The sequence below is a fragment of the Nerophis lumbriciformis genome, linkage group LG10 (assembly GCF_033978685.3).
Source record: "Nerophis lumbriciformis linkage group LG10, RoL_Nlum_v2.1, whole genome shotgun sequence".
Taxonomy (NCBI): domain Eukaryota; kingdom Metazoa; phylum Chordata; class Actinopteri; order Syngnathiformes; family Syngnathidae; genus Nerophis; species Nerophis lumbriciformis.
This window is the reverse complement of record NC_084557.2, coordinates 42030750-42045242: the sequence shown is the minus strand read 5'-3', so window position 1 is coordinate 42045242 and position 14493 is coordinate 42030750. Positions and strand designations below refer to the sequence as shown.

The window sequence follows — 14493 nt, the reverse complement described above, 5'->3', positions numbered from 1 at the left end:
TTTAGGGATGGGTAAAATTTTGAAAAAAACTTCAAAAAATATAATAAGCCACTGGGAACTGATTTTTAATGGTTTTAACCATTCTGAAATTGTGATAATGTTCCCCTTTAAAGAACCTCTTCCTGAGGGCGTTTCAGTGTTATAACTTCACTTTTATCTTTACTTTTTAAACCAAAATGCATCCGTTCTACCTTTTCTGTCTGCTTGTAAGTACTCTGTGACTGTGCGCTGCCGAACATGCTCCTCTGCTCGTAAAACCAGCAATGTCATGACGTGACGACGACGGGGGTGCATTGGACCTGTACTTTTCAGAGGCGGTATAGTACCAAATATGATTCATTAGTATCGCGGTACTATACTAATACCGGTATACCGTTCAACCCTAGTTTAATGGTAGTTTTGTTAAGGTAAAATTGATTGAACGTCCAACTGGAATGTATTGTGTTTGATTTATGAGTAATAACCCTATAAAGTATTTACCATATCATCATCAATATCGCCTCTGGGAGTAAAGCCACTTACATCAATCAATTAATCTATCAAAGTTTAGTTATATAGCCATAAATCAGGAGTGTCTCAAAGGGCTGTACATCTGCATTCTATTAAAATACACCTTGTTTCTTGTCCAATTACAACTTTTTGGGTCAGAAATACAGAACTGCATGTCCTCGGCCCAGACAACTGAACTTGATCATCTTCATGAAGGAGGATTTATTACATGTCTAATGTTTAATCTGCTTTTAATAAATTGGCAAACGAGCACCTCTGCTTAAGTTTTGGATCAGTGCTTCCAAGAGAACCTGACACCGGGGGTGGGGTGGGGGGGGGGACAACAACCCAAACCACATCCTCGCTCAAACTCACCGAGGTAGTTGTCATCTTCTGGCTTTCCGGAGTAGCTGACCTGCTTTATATCAATGTTGGTGGCTCCGGCTGGGATGCGGACCACTGTGTTGTAGCCTTAGGAAGAAAAACAGAGAGGTGGGCTGAGAAAACCCCCCAAAAAAACGTTGACGTTTGACAGTCTGTAAAGACATCAGACACGTCTTAATCCTGCTTAACCAGGTGTACTTGTTCAACTTTGGAAAAATACAACAACAAAAAAACGTCTCTCTCAGTCAAAAGCTTGGAAACCCTTTTCCTTTGTTCAAGTTCACTGCAAAAAGTCAGTGTTCAAAAACAAGAAAAAAATATATAAAAATGAGGGGTATTTTATTTGAACTAAGCAAAATTATCTGCCAATAGAACAAGAAAATTTGGCTTGTCAAGACTTTCCAAAACAAGTAAAATGAGCTAACCTCAATGAACCCAAAAATACCTTAAAATAAGTATATTCTCACTAATAACAAGTGCACTTTTCTTGGTAGAAAAAAAAGATACCTTTTTGTTCAATATGTGGAAAAATATTCTTAAACGAAGTAAATGCTAGTGCCATTATCTTGACATAATGATATGCGCTTGGCATGATGATTTTTTTTTTCATGCTTAAAGTAAGAAATTATTACTTTAAAAAAAGTAGTTTTTATACTTGTGAGTGTTGATGACACAGCTTTGCAACAGTTGATATTCTAGTTTCAAGCATGTTTTACTCAATATAGGTCATACAATCTCAGCAACGAGCTCACCAGTTTCATATGCGCATTCACCGAACCCTTCGTTAGTGAAAAATAAAATGTTTTTTCAATTCATGAAAAGTTATATGTTTTTTTACTGGTGCACAAACTGAACCGTGCATTAACATCACCTTGGGTGTTGTTGATAAACGGTTTTCGCCTTGCATAGGAGAGTTTTAACTTGCACTTACAGATGTAGCGACCAACTGTAGTTACTGACAGTGGGTTTCTGAAGTGTTCCTGAGCCCATGTGGTGATATCCTTTACACACTAATGTCGCTTGTTGATGCAGTACAGCCTGAGGGATCGAAGGTCACGGGCTTAGCTGCTTATGTGCAGTGATTTCTCCAGATTCTCTGAACCCTTTGATGATATTACGGACCGTAGATGGTGAAATCCCTAAATTCCTTGCAATAGCTGGTTGAGAAAGGTTTTTCTTAAACTGTTCAATAATTTGCTCACGCATTTGTTGACAAAGCGGTGACCCTCGCCCCATCCTTGTTTGTGAATGACTGAGAATTTCATGGAATCTACTTTTATACCCAATCATGGCACCCACCTGTTCCCAGTTTGCCTGTTCACCTGTGGGATGTTCCAAATAAGTGTTTGATGAGCATTCCTCAACTTTATCAGTATTTATTGCCACCTTTCCCAATTTCTTTGTCACGTGTTGCCGACATCAAATTCTAAAGTTAATGATTATTTGCAAAAAAAAAAATGTTTATCAGTTTGAACATCAAATATGTTGTCTTTGGAGCATATTCAACTGAATATGGGTTGAAAATGATTTGTAAATCATTGTATTCTGTTTATATTTACATCTAACACAATTTCCCAACTCATATGGAAACGGGGTTAGTATATGCATCAAGTGTTCCTTCAAGGCTAAGGCAAAAATATCCAGATATATATGGTGTATCGTGACATGGCCTAAAAATATTGAGGTATTAATAAAAGGCCATATATCGCCCAGCCCTAATTCAGACTTTACTTCAATCAATAACGGTGCAGCATCTCCTCATCCGTGGCTCACTAATGCAACAACAACAACGCCGGAAATGTGTCCTGTGAAAAACCCTCTAATAACTAAAGTTCCTTGGGTGAATAATGTAAACTCACTACAATTTTTAGCCCTTTGATATCTAGTTTACTGACAGATATAAGTAAGAACTTTACACTACTTTCTATTAGAAATGGCAACAGCGGAAGATAAATGCCACATAAGAAGGTAGAGAAAAAAAAGAAGCTTATGACTACGGCGTCGACACGAACTACAAAGGCGGACGCGTGCACATTTTCAGGACTTATGCAGATCCCAAATACACATCAGCAGGTGCCAGAAGGTAAGAAAAGTTTATTTTGCATACCATTGCGAAACAAAACGCCAGATAATATGCTTACCTTATACACACCATAATAATACTCCTATGTTTAATGTGCCGACAATCCATCAAGCGGTGCGGCTTCATAGCTTACCAAAGTCGTACTAAAAACATTTTGACATATTTTTGAGTGCCGTGTGTAATGTTCTGTATTCTCAATGGAACATTTAAAGTTTTGGTGTTGTTCACTGCCGTCATCTCGCAGTCTACACGTATCTCTTATCACACTTATCATTACACCATGTACCAAATAAAATTGCTTCCAGGCCGGTAAGCACAACCAGAGTTATGCCGTACATTAGGCGCACCGGGTTATAAGGCGCACTGTCGATTTATGAGAAAATGAAAGGATTCTAAGTGCGCCTTATAGTCCGAAAAATACGGAAATTTGGGAACAAACGGCAGCCAGCTTGGCTTTGAGCGATAACGTTCAGTTAACTGTGCCTCACTTTTAAGATGCCTTAAGAGCCACACTAGTCTGTGCGCTTCAGTTACAATCAGACAGAGGTGGGACCAAGACATTGTTTTGCAAGTCACAAGTAAGTCTCAAGTCTTTGCCCTCAAGTCCGAGTCAAGTCCCGAGTCAAGACAGGCAAGCCCCGAGTCAAGTCTAAAGTCAAGACTGGAAAGTCTCAAGTCAAGTCCTAAGTCCTGCATTTTGAGTTTCGAGTCCTTTCAAGTCCTTTTAACCACAGACTAATATATTAACACAGATTGTGTATGCTTTTCAAACGCTGTATTTATTTATTAAAACAAGTGCATTTTAAATTGCAGGAAAGAAAATTGTGCTGACATTGCACTTTATAATAGCACTATTAACCAGTCATTTTAAACATTAACTCATTCCTTTACAGAACAAACACATTGAAAAATAAAGTGCAAATGTACTTATTTGTACAAAAGTGTTAACATTGAAAAAACATGACATATACGTGAACATAACAAAAAAGTTGTACTTTTTATATGTCAGGGCCCTATGCTGCATTGCATTTGCAAAAGACCAAATTAGCCAAGAGTCTGTCAGTCATTTGTGCACGATGGGGGCGTAGTATGATGCCACCATGGCTGAAAACTCGCTCCACTGGAGCACTGGAGGCAGGCACTGCCAAGACTCTCATGGCCACTCGGAACAGTGAAGGAAGAGTCTTCATGTTCAATGCCCAGAACAAAAGGGGGGAGAGAGTTGTTTTGGGTTGGTGCACTACTTGTAAGTGTATCTTGTGTTTTTTATGTTGATTTAATTAAAAAAAAAAAAATTAAATAAAAAATATTTCTTGTGCGGCCCGATACCAAACGATCCACGGACCAGTACCGGGCCGCGGCCCGGTGGTTGGGGACCACTGAGGTAAACAACCAACAGTATGTCAGAAAGCTAGCTAAAACGGTACACATATTCATAATATAGTATACATTTTAACTGACCCTTATTTTACTATTTTTGTCTTTTTTTAGGTGGCTAAAATACGCGGTGCTACTGACCGCCGTCTAACGTTACGTGTGATATATTGACTAACGTAACCCTGCTTGAAAAAAATCACTGAACAAAAAGTATGAATAAGGTAGTGAACTGCAACAGATTCCCGTGTTTGCAATAACGTTATAACGTTAGCAGTGAGTTTACAGCCTCACTGATTTAACTACACAGCAAATAAAAGTCACGTTACTTAGCCAATAAACGTTAACTTACATTCAAAACTTACCGTTCTTTGTGCAACTTCAAATGCCGGACGAAGTTGGAAGTTGTTGCCTCTCCATCAGTAATTTTCGAACCGCATGTGTTGCATACTGCAAACCGTTTTGTGTTGACCACCTCGTAATTTTTATACCCAAACAAAATTATTTTAGGTATTATTTTTTGTTCACTGGCATGTGGTTTGGACATGTCTTCTTCATTGGTTGTCCTGCAATTTGATTGGATGAATGCTGTGTGATGAAAACAAAGTAGATCTAATTTGATTGGCTGTTGTACTGAGACCACACCAGCTGACACACGCAACGCTGATAGACAAGTACACAATGAAAAATACGGAGCGCTCCCGAATAACTTTTTCATCTTTGGGTTTTGGGGAAAGTAGCAAGTCATGTCAAGTCATGTCAATTCAAAAGGCTCAAGTCCAAGTGAAGTCACAAGTCATTGATGTTAAAGTCTAAGTCGAGTTGCAAGTCTTTTTACATTTTGTCAAGTCGAGTCTAAAGTCATCAAATTCATGACTCGAGTCTGACTCGAGTCCAAGTCATGTGACTCGAGTCCACACCTCTGCAATCAGAGGAGTTGTGTGTGCGTTCTTGGACCTTTTGCTGAACTGGACTAGAGCCAATAAAAAAAATAAAAATGATTGTTCGCACGTTGAAGCACTCCCTAAAAAGTAACTATTACACTGTGTATATATATTGCTTTGCATTCATTGATTAATTTGAATGTATTTGTTGGAGTCATGTCAGGAACTCTTTTGGAGTTGTGGGCATGACCCCAGGATGCAGAAACAGGAAACAATGTGCAGGCACAATGATACTTTAAAGGTGCCGTTTGCAACTGCCTCACAGTAACATTTTTATAAGCCAAAAAATAGGACAAGAACACCACCGGCTAGCTTATGTCACCACGAGAGGTTTAACAGAACACTTTTCTTTGACAATTGTCTACATTTTTCTCAATTACAAAGTTTATGTAAGAAACAATTTTTTACCGACCCCGATAAAATGATTGGTGTGTACTCGTCAACACGAACGAGCAGGGAGCAAAGAACCATTCGCAGTCATCTTGTTGTTATGATATGTTTACCATGAATTGATTAACGTGGACCCCGACCTAAACAAGTTGAAAAACGTATTCATGTGTTACCATTCAGTGGTCAATTCTACGGAATATGGACTGTACTGTGCAATCTACTAAAATAAGTTTCAATCAATCAATCAATGATAGAATATACTTCAATGACAGCTAACGCTAGTTATCCAAATAGCTATTATCAGTCAACAACACCCAAAGCTAAAGCTACATGTGAATCACATGTGAATAATGCTGTATAATAGACTGTATTTATATTATTCACATGTGAATAATGAAGTATGATATACTGTATTTATGTTATTCACATGTGAACAATGCTGTATAATAGACTGTATTTATATTATTCACATGTGAATAATGCTGTATACTAGACTGTATTTATGTTATTCACATGTGAATAATGCTGTATAATAGACTGTATTTATATTATTCACATGTGAATAATGCTGTATAATAGACTGCATTTATATTATTTATTTATATTTATATTATTCACATGTGAATAATGCTGTATAATAGACTGTATTTTTTATTATTTCCATGTGAATAATGCTGTATAATAGACTGTATTTATGTTATTCACATGTGCGTAATGCTGTATAATAGATTGTATTGATGTTATTCACATGTGAATAATGCTGTATAATAGACTGTATTTATATTATTCACATGTGAATAATGCTGTATAATAGACTGTATTTATATTATTCACATGTGAATAATGCTGTATAATAGACTGTATTTATATTATTCACATGTGAATAATGCTGTATAATAGACAGTATTCATGTTATTCACATGTGAATAATGCTGTATAATAGACTGTATTTATATTATTCACATGTGAACAATGCTGTATAATAGACTGTATTTATGTTATTCACATGTGAATAATGCTGTATAATAGACTGTATTTATATTATTCTCATGTGCATAATGCTGTATAATAGACTGTATTTATGTTATTCACATGTGAATAATGCTGTATAATAGACTGTATTTATATTATTCACATGTGCATAATGCTGTATAATAGACTGTATTTATGTTATTCACATGTGAATAATGCTGTATAATAGACTGTATTTATATTATTCACATGTACATAATGCTGTATAATAGACTGTATTTATATTATTTACATGTGCATAATGCTGTATAATAGACTGTATTTATGTTATTCACATGTGAATAGGGCTGTATAATATACTGTATTTATATTATTCACATGTGAATAATGCTGTATAATAGACTGTATTTATACTATTCACATGTGAATAATGCTGTATAATAGACTGTATTTATATTATTCACATGTGAATAATGCTGTATAATAGACTGTATTTATGTTATTCACATGTGAATAATGCTGTATAACAGACTGTATTTATATTATTCACATGTGAATAATGCTGTATAATAGACTGTATTTATGTTATTCACATGTGAATAATGCTTCATAATAGACTGTATTTATATTATTCACATGTGCATAATGCTGTATAATAGACTGTATTTATGTTATTCACATGTTTATAGTGCTGTATAATAGACTGTATTTATATTATTCACATGTGAATAATGCTGTATAATAGACTGTATTTATATTATTCACATGTGAATAATGCTGTATAATAGACTGTATTTATATTATTCACATGTGAATAATGCTGTATAATAGACTGTATTTATGTTATTCACATGTGAATAATGCTTTATAATAGACTGCATTTATATTATTCACATGTGAATAATGCTGTATAACAGACTGTATTTATGTTATTCACATGTGAATAATGCTGTATAAGACTATGTATGTTATTCACATGTGAATAATGCTGTATAATAGACTGTATTTATATTATTCACATGTGAATAATGCTGTATAACAGACTGTATTTAGGTTATTCACATGTGAATAATGCTGTATAATAGACTATTTACATTATTCACATGTGAATAATGCTCTATAAAAGACTGTATTTATGTTATTCACATGTGCTATTTATAATATTCACATGTAAGGATACCTAAGTGTTTATTGTCTATTATGAGGGAACTGTGGTGCTGAATGTCCCCCAGGGATCAATAAAATACCTTCTATTATATTGTATTCTATTCTATTCTATTCTACATGTGTTACGTACGTACGTAATTACGTAGTTGAAGCCGTATTATACTGTGTAAAATACATTGGAAAGTTGGCGCACTCTAGGCATCTGTGTAAAAGTTGCAAACAGTCACTTTAATACATGCTAATGAGAACTTGTGCAGCGGGACAGGGCAGGTATAAGTAGCCTCCTGATTGGCAACCAGGGACAGGTTGAGGGAGGCAGAGCTCTGGCCAGAGCAGAGCCATGTAGAGAGAGAGGATGGCCAACTCGCTTTCAAAATGTGGGCCAAAAATGTTGCCCTGTAGTCACACGAGAGGCTTTTGATCAGAGAGAGAGTATATGTATGACCAGACAATGTCTTAATCGGGGGTCGGCAACGTATGCCTCTTTAGCGCCGCCCCAGTGGCTCCCTGGAGCTTTTTCAAAAATGTATGAAAATGTAAAAAAAAAAAACGGGGTAAAAAAATATATTTTTTGTTGTAATATGGTTTCTGTGGGAGGTAAGCATGACACAAACCTTTCCAATTGTTAGAAATCCAACTCTTTAGATCAAACATGCTTCACTGATGAGTATTTTGGGTTTTGTCCTACTAATTTCAGCAGTCCTTGAACTCACCATAATTTGTTTACATGTATAACTTTCTCTGACGCTGCCACACAAAGACATTTTATGCCACTCCTTCTTTGTCTCATTTTGTCCACCAAACGTTTTATGCTGTGCGTGAATGCACAAAGTTGAGCTTTGTTGATGTTATTGACTTGTTGGAGTGCTAATCAGGCATATTTGGTCACTGCATGACTGCAAGCTAATCAATGCTAACATGCTATTTAGGCTAGCTGTATGTACATATTGCATCATTATGCCTCGTGTGTAGGTATATTTGAGCTCATTTAATATCCTTTACTTATGTCCTCTGTGTATTTAATTTATATTTGCATGTCTCATGACACATTATCTGTATGTAATATTGGCTGCATTTCTGATAGTTGTTTGTGTGCCATGTTGTTCCAGACCACAGCAAACGTTACTCATCTTGCAAAGATTGTAATAAATCCATTAGAAGAAAACGACCTGCCGTTTCCTTTAACTTGGACACACACATATATACCTTTGGCACCCTCTGAGAAGTTTTATTAATGTTTTCCAATGTTGTAAAAATGAGTAGAAAAATAATAACATTTCAAAATTTCTGTCAACAAAGATTTGCTTCAGCCTGTGACACACAGTTATTTTGATAGTAGGCTAATATAGCTAATATAGACACTTACATCATGTGTTGTCTTCATTATAACACTTATATGACTTTTAAAGTCATTTTGATAGTAGGCTAATATAGACACTTACATCATGTGTTGTCTTCATTATAACACTTATTTAAGACTTTTAAAGTAATTATGATAGTAGGCTAATATAGCTAATATAAACACTTACACCATGTGTTGTCTTCATTATAACTTATATATGACTTTTAAAGTCATTTTGATGGTAGGCTAATATAGCTAATATAGACACTTACATCATGTGTTGTCTTCATTATAATACTTATATAAGACTTTTAAAGTCATTTTGATAGTAGGCTAATATAGCTAATATAGACACTTACATCATGTGTTGCCTTCATTATAACACTTATATAAGACTTTTAAAGTCATTTTGATAGTAGTCTAATATAGCTAATATAGACACTTACATCATGTGTTGTCTTCATTATAACACTTATATAAAACTTTTAAAGTCATTTTGATAGTAGGCTAATATAACGAATATAGACACTTACATCATGTGTTGTTCTCATTATAACACTTGTACAATACTTTTAAAGTCATTTTGATAGTAGGCTAATATAGACATTTACATCATGTGTTGCCTTCATTATAACACTTATATAAGACTTTTAAAGGCATTTTGATAGTAGGCCAATACAGCTAATATAAACACTTACATCATGTGTTGTCTTCATTATAACAGTTACCGGTATATAAGACTTTTAAAGTCATTTTGATTGTTAGTCTAATATAGCTAATATAGACACTTACATCACGTGTTGTCCTCGTTATAACATTTATACACTACTTTTAAAGTAATTTTGATAGTAGGCTAATATAGACACTTACATCATGTGTTGTCTTCATTATAACACTTATATAAGACTTTTAAAGTCATTTTGATAGTAGTCTAATATAGCTAATATAGACACATCATGTGTTGTCTCTTATTATAACACTTATATAAGACTTTTAAAGTAATTTTGATAGTAGGCTAATTTAAACACTTACGTCATGTATTGTCTTCATTATAACACTTATATAAGACTTTTAAAGTCATTTTGATAGTAGACTAATATAGCTAATATAAACACTTACACCATGTGTTGCCTTCATTATCACACTCATGTACTGTAAGTTGGTCACTACATCTGTAAGTGCAAGTTAAAACTCTCCTATGCAAGGCGAAAACCGTTTATAAACAACACCCAGGAACGCCGTCGGCTTCGCTGGGCCTGAGCTCATCTAAGTTGGACTGATACAAAGTGGAAAAGTGTTCTGTGGTCTGACGAGTCCACATTTCAAATTGTTTTTGGAAACTGTGGACGTCGTGTCCTCCGGACCAAAGAGGAAAAGAACCATCCGGATTGTTCTAGGCGCAAAGTTGAAAAGCCAGCATCTGTGATGGTATGGGGGTGTATTAGTGCCCAAGACATGGGTAACTTACACATCTGTGAAGGCGCCATTAATGCTGAAAGGTACATACAGGTTTTGGAGCAACATATGTTGACATCAAAGCAACGTTACCATGGACGCCCCTGCTTATTTCAGCAAGACAATGCCAAGCCACGTGTTACATCAACGTGGCTTCATAGTAAAAGAGTGCGGGTACTAGACTGGCCTGCCTGTAGTCCAGACCTGTCTCCCATTGAAAATGTGTGGCGCATTATGAAGCCTAAAATACCACAACGGAGACCCCCGGACTGTTGAACAACTTAAGCTGTACATCAAGCAAGAATGGGAAAGAATTCCACCTGAGAAGCTTCAAAAATGTGTCTCCTCAGTTCCCAAAACGTTTACTGAGTGTTGTTAAAAGGAAAGGCCATGTAACACAGTGGTGAACATGCCCTTTCCCAACTACTTTGGCACGTGTTGCAGCCATGAAATTCTAAGTTAATTATTATTTGCAAAAAAATATAAAGTTTATGAGTTTGAACATCAAATATCTTGTCTTTGTAGTGCTTTCAATTGAATATGGGTTGAAAATGATTTGCAAATCATTGTATTCTGTTTATATTTACATCTAACACAATTTCCCAACTCATATGGAAACAGGGTTTGTAAATGAAGTAAATACTAGTGCCATTATCTTGACATAATGTTATGCGCTCTGCATTATATTTCTTGAAACCAGCAAACTTATACTAAAAACTAATTTATTGTTCTTAATGGAAAGGCAACAAGGCAACATCTTGTTACTCTCGGGGTCTCCTAGCCGTCTAAAAATGCATTTTTCCATCGATAACATGACATCATCGCGCCAAGTGCGTGCTCTTTCAGTCAATTAGTGCGCATATATACAGCCCGGCCCCTGGCCAAAATGTTTTTAGTTGTAATTTTGAAGAATTTATCTGAATGTGCATGAACATTTTCTGTTCAAAATTGTTTGAAATGTCACATGTTAAATGTTTGAATCAGTGGTTCTTAACCTGGGTTTGATCGAATCCTAGGGGTTCGGTGAGTCGGCCTCAAGGGTTCGGCAGAGCCTCCGCCGCGGAGGTCAAGACACACCCGACTCATCGTGTAAATAAAAACTTCTCCCTGTCGGCGTATTATAGATATCCCCAAACAATGTTCCCTCTAATTTTCCATATGTGTGAGCAAACGCAAAAACTCCTTGAGCATTCGGTGGAGCACATGTGAGCGACGTTAGACGTGCACATGCACTGTGGTCACACCTGCAGCACACCTGTCCCATACCTGACTAAATAACAATTTCAATGTTTTATTATTGTAATCAAATGACAGCAATCATTTCCATGAGATTATTTTCTAATGTAAGTGTTTTGGCCCACTTACAATGACTATAACATATTGTTTTTCATGAGCTGTGTACTAGTATTAAATGTCTGGGTGGGGGTCCTACTTTGGAAATAATTTGTACCCCTTTCAGATATCACATTTAGTTCCCACAAAAACATTCACATGTTGCACAATGAGATGTAAACATGGGATCATGTGTACATTCCTGTAACTTTCTGTTTGTGAAATATACCTTTATTAGTATTTCTTTAATATAATAACATCGTTTTACGATTACGGTTCGGGTTCGGTGAATGCGCATATGAAATTGGTGGGGTTCGGTGCCTCCTACCACCTTGGTTCTCAACCTTTTTCCAGTGATGTACCCCCTGTGAACATTGTTTTAATTCAAGTACCCCCTAATCAGAGCAAAGCATTTTTGGTTGAAAAATAGAGATAAAGAAGTAAAATACAGCACTATGTCATCAGTTTCTGATTTATTAAATTGTATAACAGTGAAAAATATTGCTCATTTGTAGTGGTCTTTCTTGAACTATTTGGAAAAAAAGATATAAAAATAACTAAAAACTTGTTGAAAAATAAACAAGTGATTCAATTATAAATATGTCCACAAAAAATCTAGCTGTCAACACTGAATATTGCATTGTTGCATTGTAATGAATGGAATAGCCTACTTGATTTGATGTTCAGTTTATGAACTTAAATTCATATTTTCTTGAAGTATTATTCAATAAATATATTTATAAAGGATTTTTGAATTGTTGCTATTTTTAGAATATTTAAAAAAAATCTCACGTACCCCTTGGCATACCTTCAAGTACCCCCAGGGGTACGCGTACCCCCATTTGAGAACCACTGTCCTACAAGGTTAAGAACCACTGGTTTAAATAGTCAGTTTACTGTACTGTGCCAATTGCACTACTATATGAGTACGTATTTTATATTGTTTTATTGAAAATAAAAAAGTCCATTTGGCTGTCATCTGTTTTCATTATGAGACACAATTGTGTCAAAGTCATGATTTTTTTTTCATGCTTGAAATAAGAAATTATTACTTTAAAAAAGCAGTTTTATACTTTATGTTGATGACACAGCTTTGCAACAGTTGATATTCTAGTTTCAAGCATGTTTTACTCAATATAGGTCGTCAAATCTCAGCAACAAGCTGTAATATCTTACTGAGATCATTTAGGACCAAAACCCTTAAAACAAGTAAAACAAGTAAAACACTCTAACATAAAATCTGCTTAGTGAGAAGAATGATCTTATCAGACAAAAAATAAGCAAATATCACCCTTATTTGAGATATTTAATTTTACTTAGATTTCAGTTTTTGCAGTGCAGTCAAAGAAGTATTAGGATTAATGTAATTATCAGTTATTTTCATTTTCAATTCCCACAATGTGACCGCAACACCTCCAGCCACCGGGGGGCAGCACTTGGTTTGTATATCAGCAGCTACAGTATCCACCTCACCTAAGAAAACCTTTGCCCCCATCCTGAAAAACCTACAGCTTTATTGCAGTTGTATAAGAAATAATGAAAGATCCAATGGTAGAAGTTCCACAATGGTAGACACTTAAAAGACAGACCCATCAGTTGAGGGGTATTCCGCCTGTGTTCTAACTCCCATGCCCGAATTCCTTCACGGGACCTCCAGGGTGACTCGGAGGTCGGCACCTGGTTTAGTTCAATACAAGCGCTCAACTACAGAGAGGAGGAACAAAATGAACCGCCTGCAAACTTGATGATGCTGGGATTGGCTGCAATCAGCATTTGGCTCTCGATGAAGCTGCGTATCAAGTCAGTGGTTATCAAGTGCTGAGAGGTTTGCTTTGACACTTTCAGACAACATCTGTCCGTCTTTGTGTGTTTAAACAACAACAGATGATGACATCACCGCCTTAACAGCTCATTGTTTAAGTTTTACTCTTAAAGACAACGTGTCCACCCATGTGACATCGTACTACTAATGCTACACTGCAGAAACTGAAATCTAAGTAAGATTAAATATCTCAAAGAAGGGTTATATTTGTTTATTTTCTGTCTGATAAGATAATTCTTCTCACTGAGCAGATTTTATGCTAGAGTGTTTTACTTGTTTTAAGTGTTTTGGTCCTAAATGATCTCAGTAAGATATTACAGCTTGTTGCTGAGATTTGATGACCTATATTGAGTAAAACATGCTTGAAACTAGAATATCAACTGTTGCAAAGCTGTGTCATCAACACTCACAAGTATAAAACTACTAATTTCTTACTTCAAGCATGAAAAAAAAATCATAATGCCGAGCGCATATCATTATGTCAAGATAATGGCACTAGCATTTACTTCATTTAAGAATATTTTTCAACTTATTGAGCAAAAAGGCCTCTTTTTTTTCTACCAAGAAAAGTGCACTTGTTATTAGTGAGAATATACTTATTTTAAGCAATTTTTAGCTAATTTTACTTGTTTTGGAAAGTCTTGACAAGCCGAATTTTCTTGTTCTATTGCATACTTGCCAACCCTCCCGAATTTTCCGGGACACTCCCGAAATTCAGCGCCTCTAACGAAAACCTCCC

General features: G+C 35.7%; 1 protein-coding gene across 1 annotated transcript in view; it reads right to left on the bottom strand.

Moving 5' to 3' along the window:
- Window positions 1-14493, bottom strand: part of LOC133612300 (A disintegrin and metalloproteinase with thrombospondin motifs 20) — a 516880-nt gene that overhangs the window by 217840 nt on the left and 284547 nt on the right. Inside the window, exon 16 of the mRNA XM_061969586.2 lies at window positions 865-960. Within this exon, the coding sequence (XP_061825570.2) occupies window positions 865-960 (96 nt within the window). The remainder of the gene's footprint in view (window positions 1-864; window positions 961-14493) is intronic.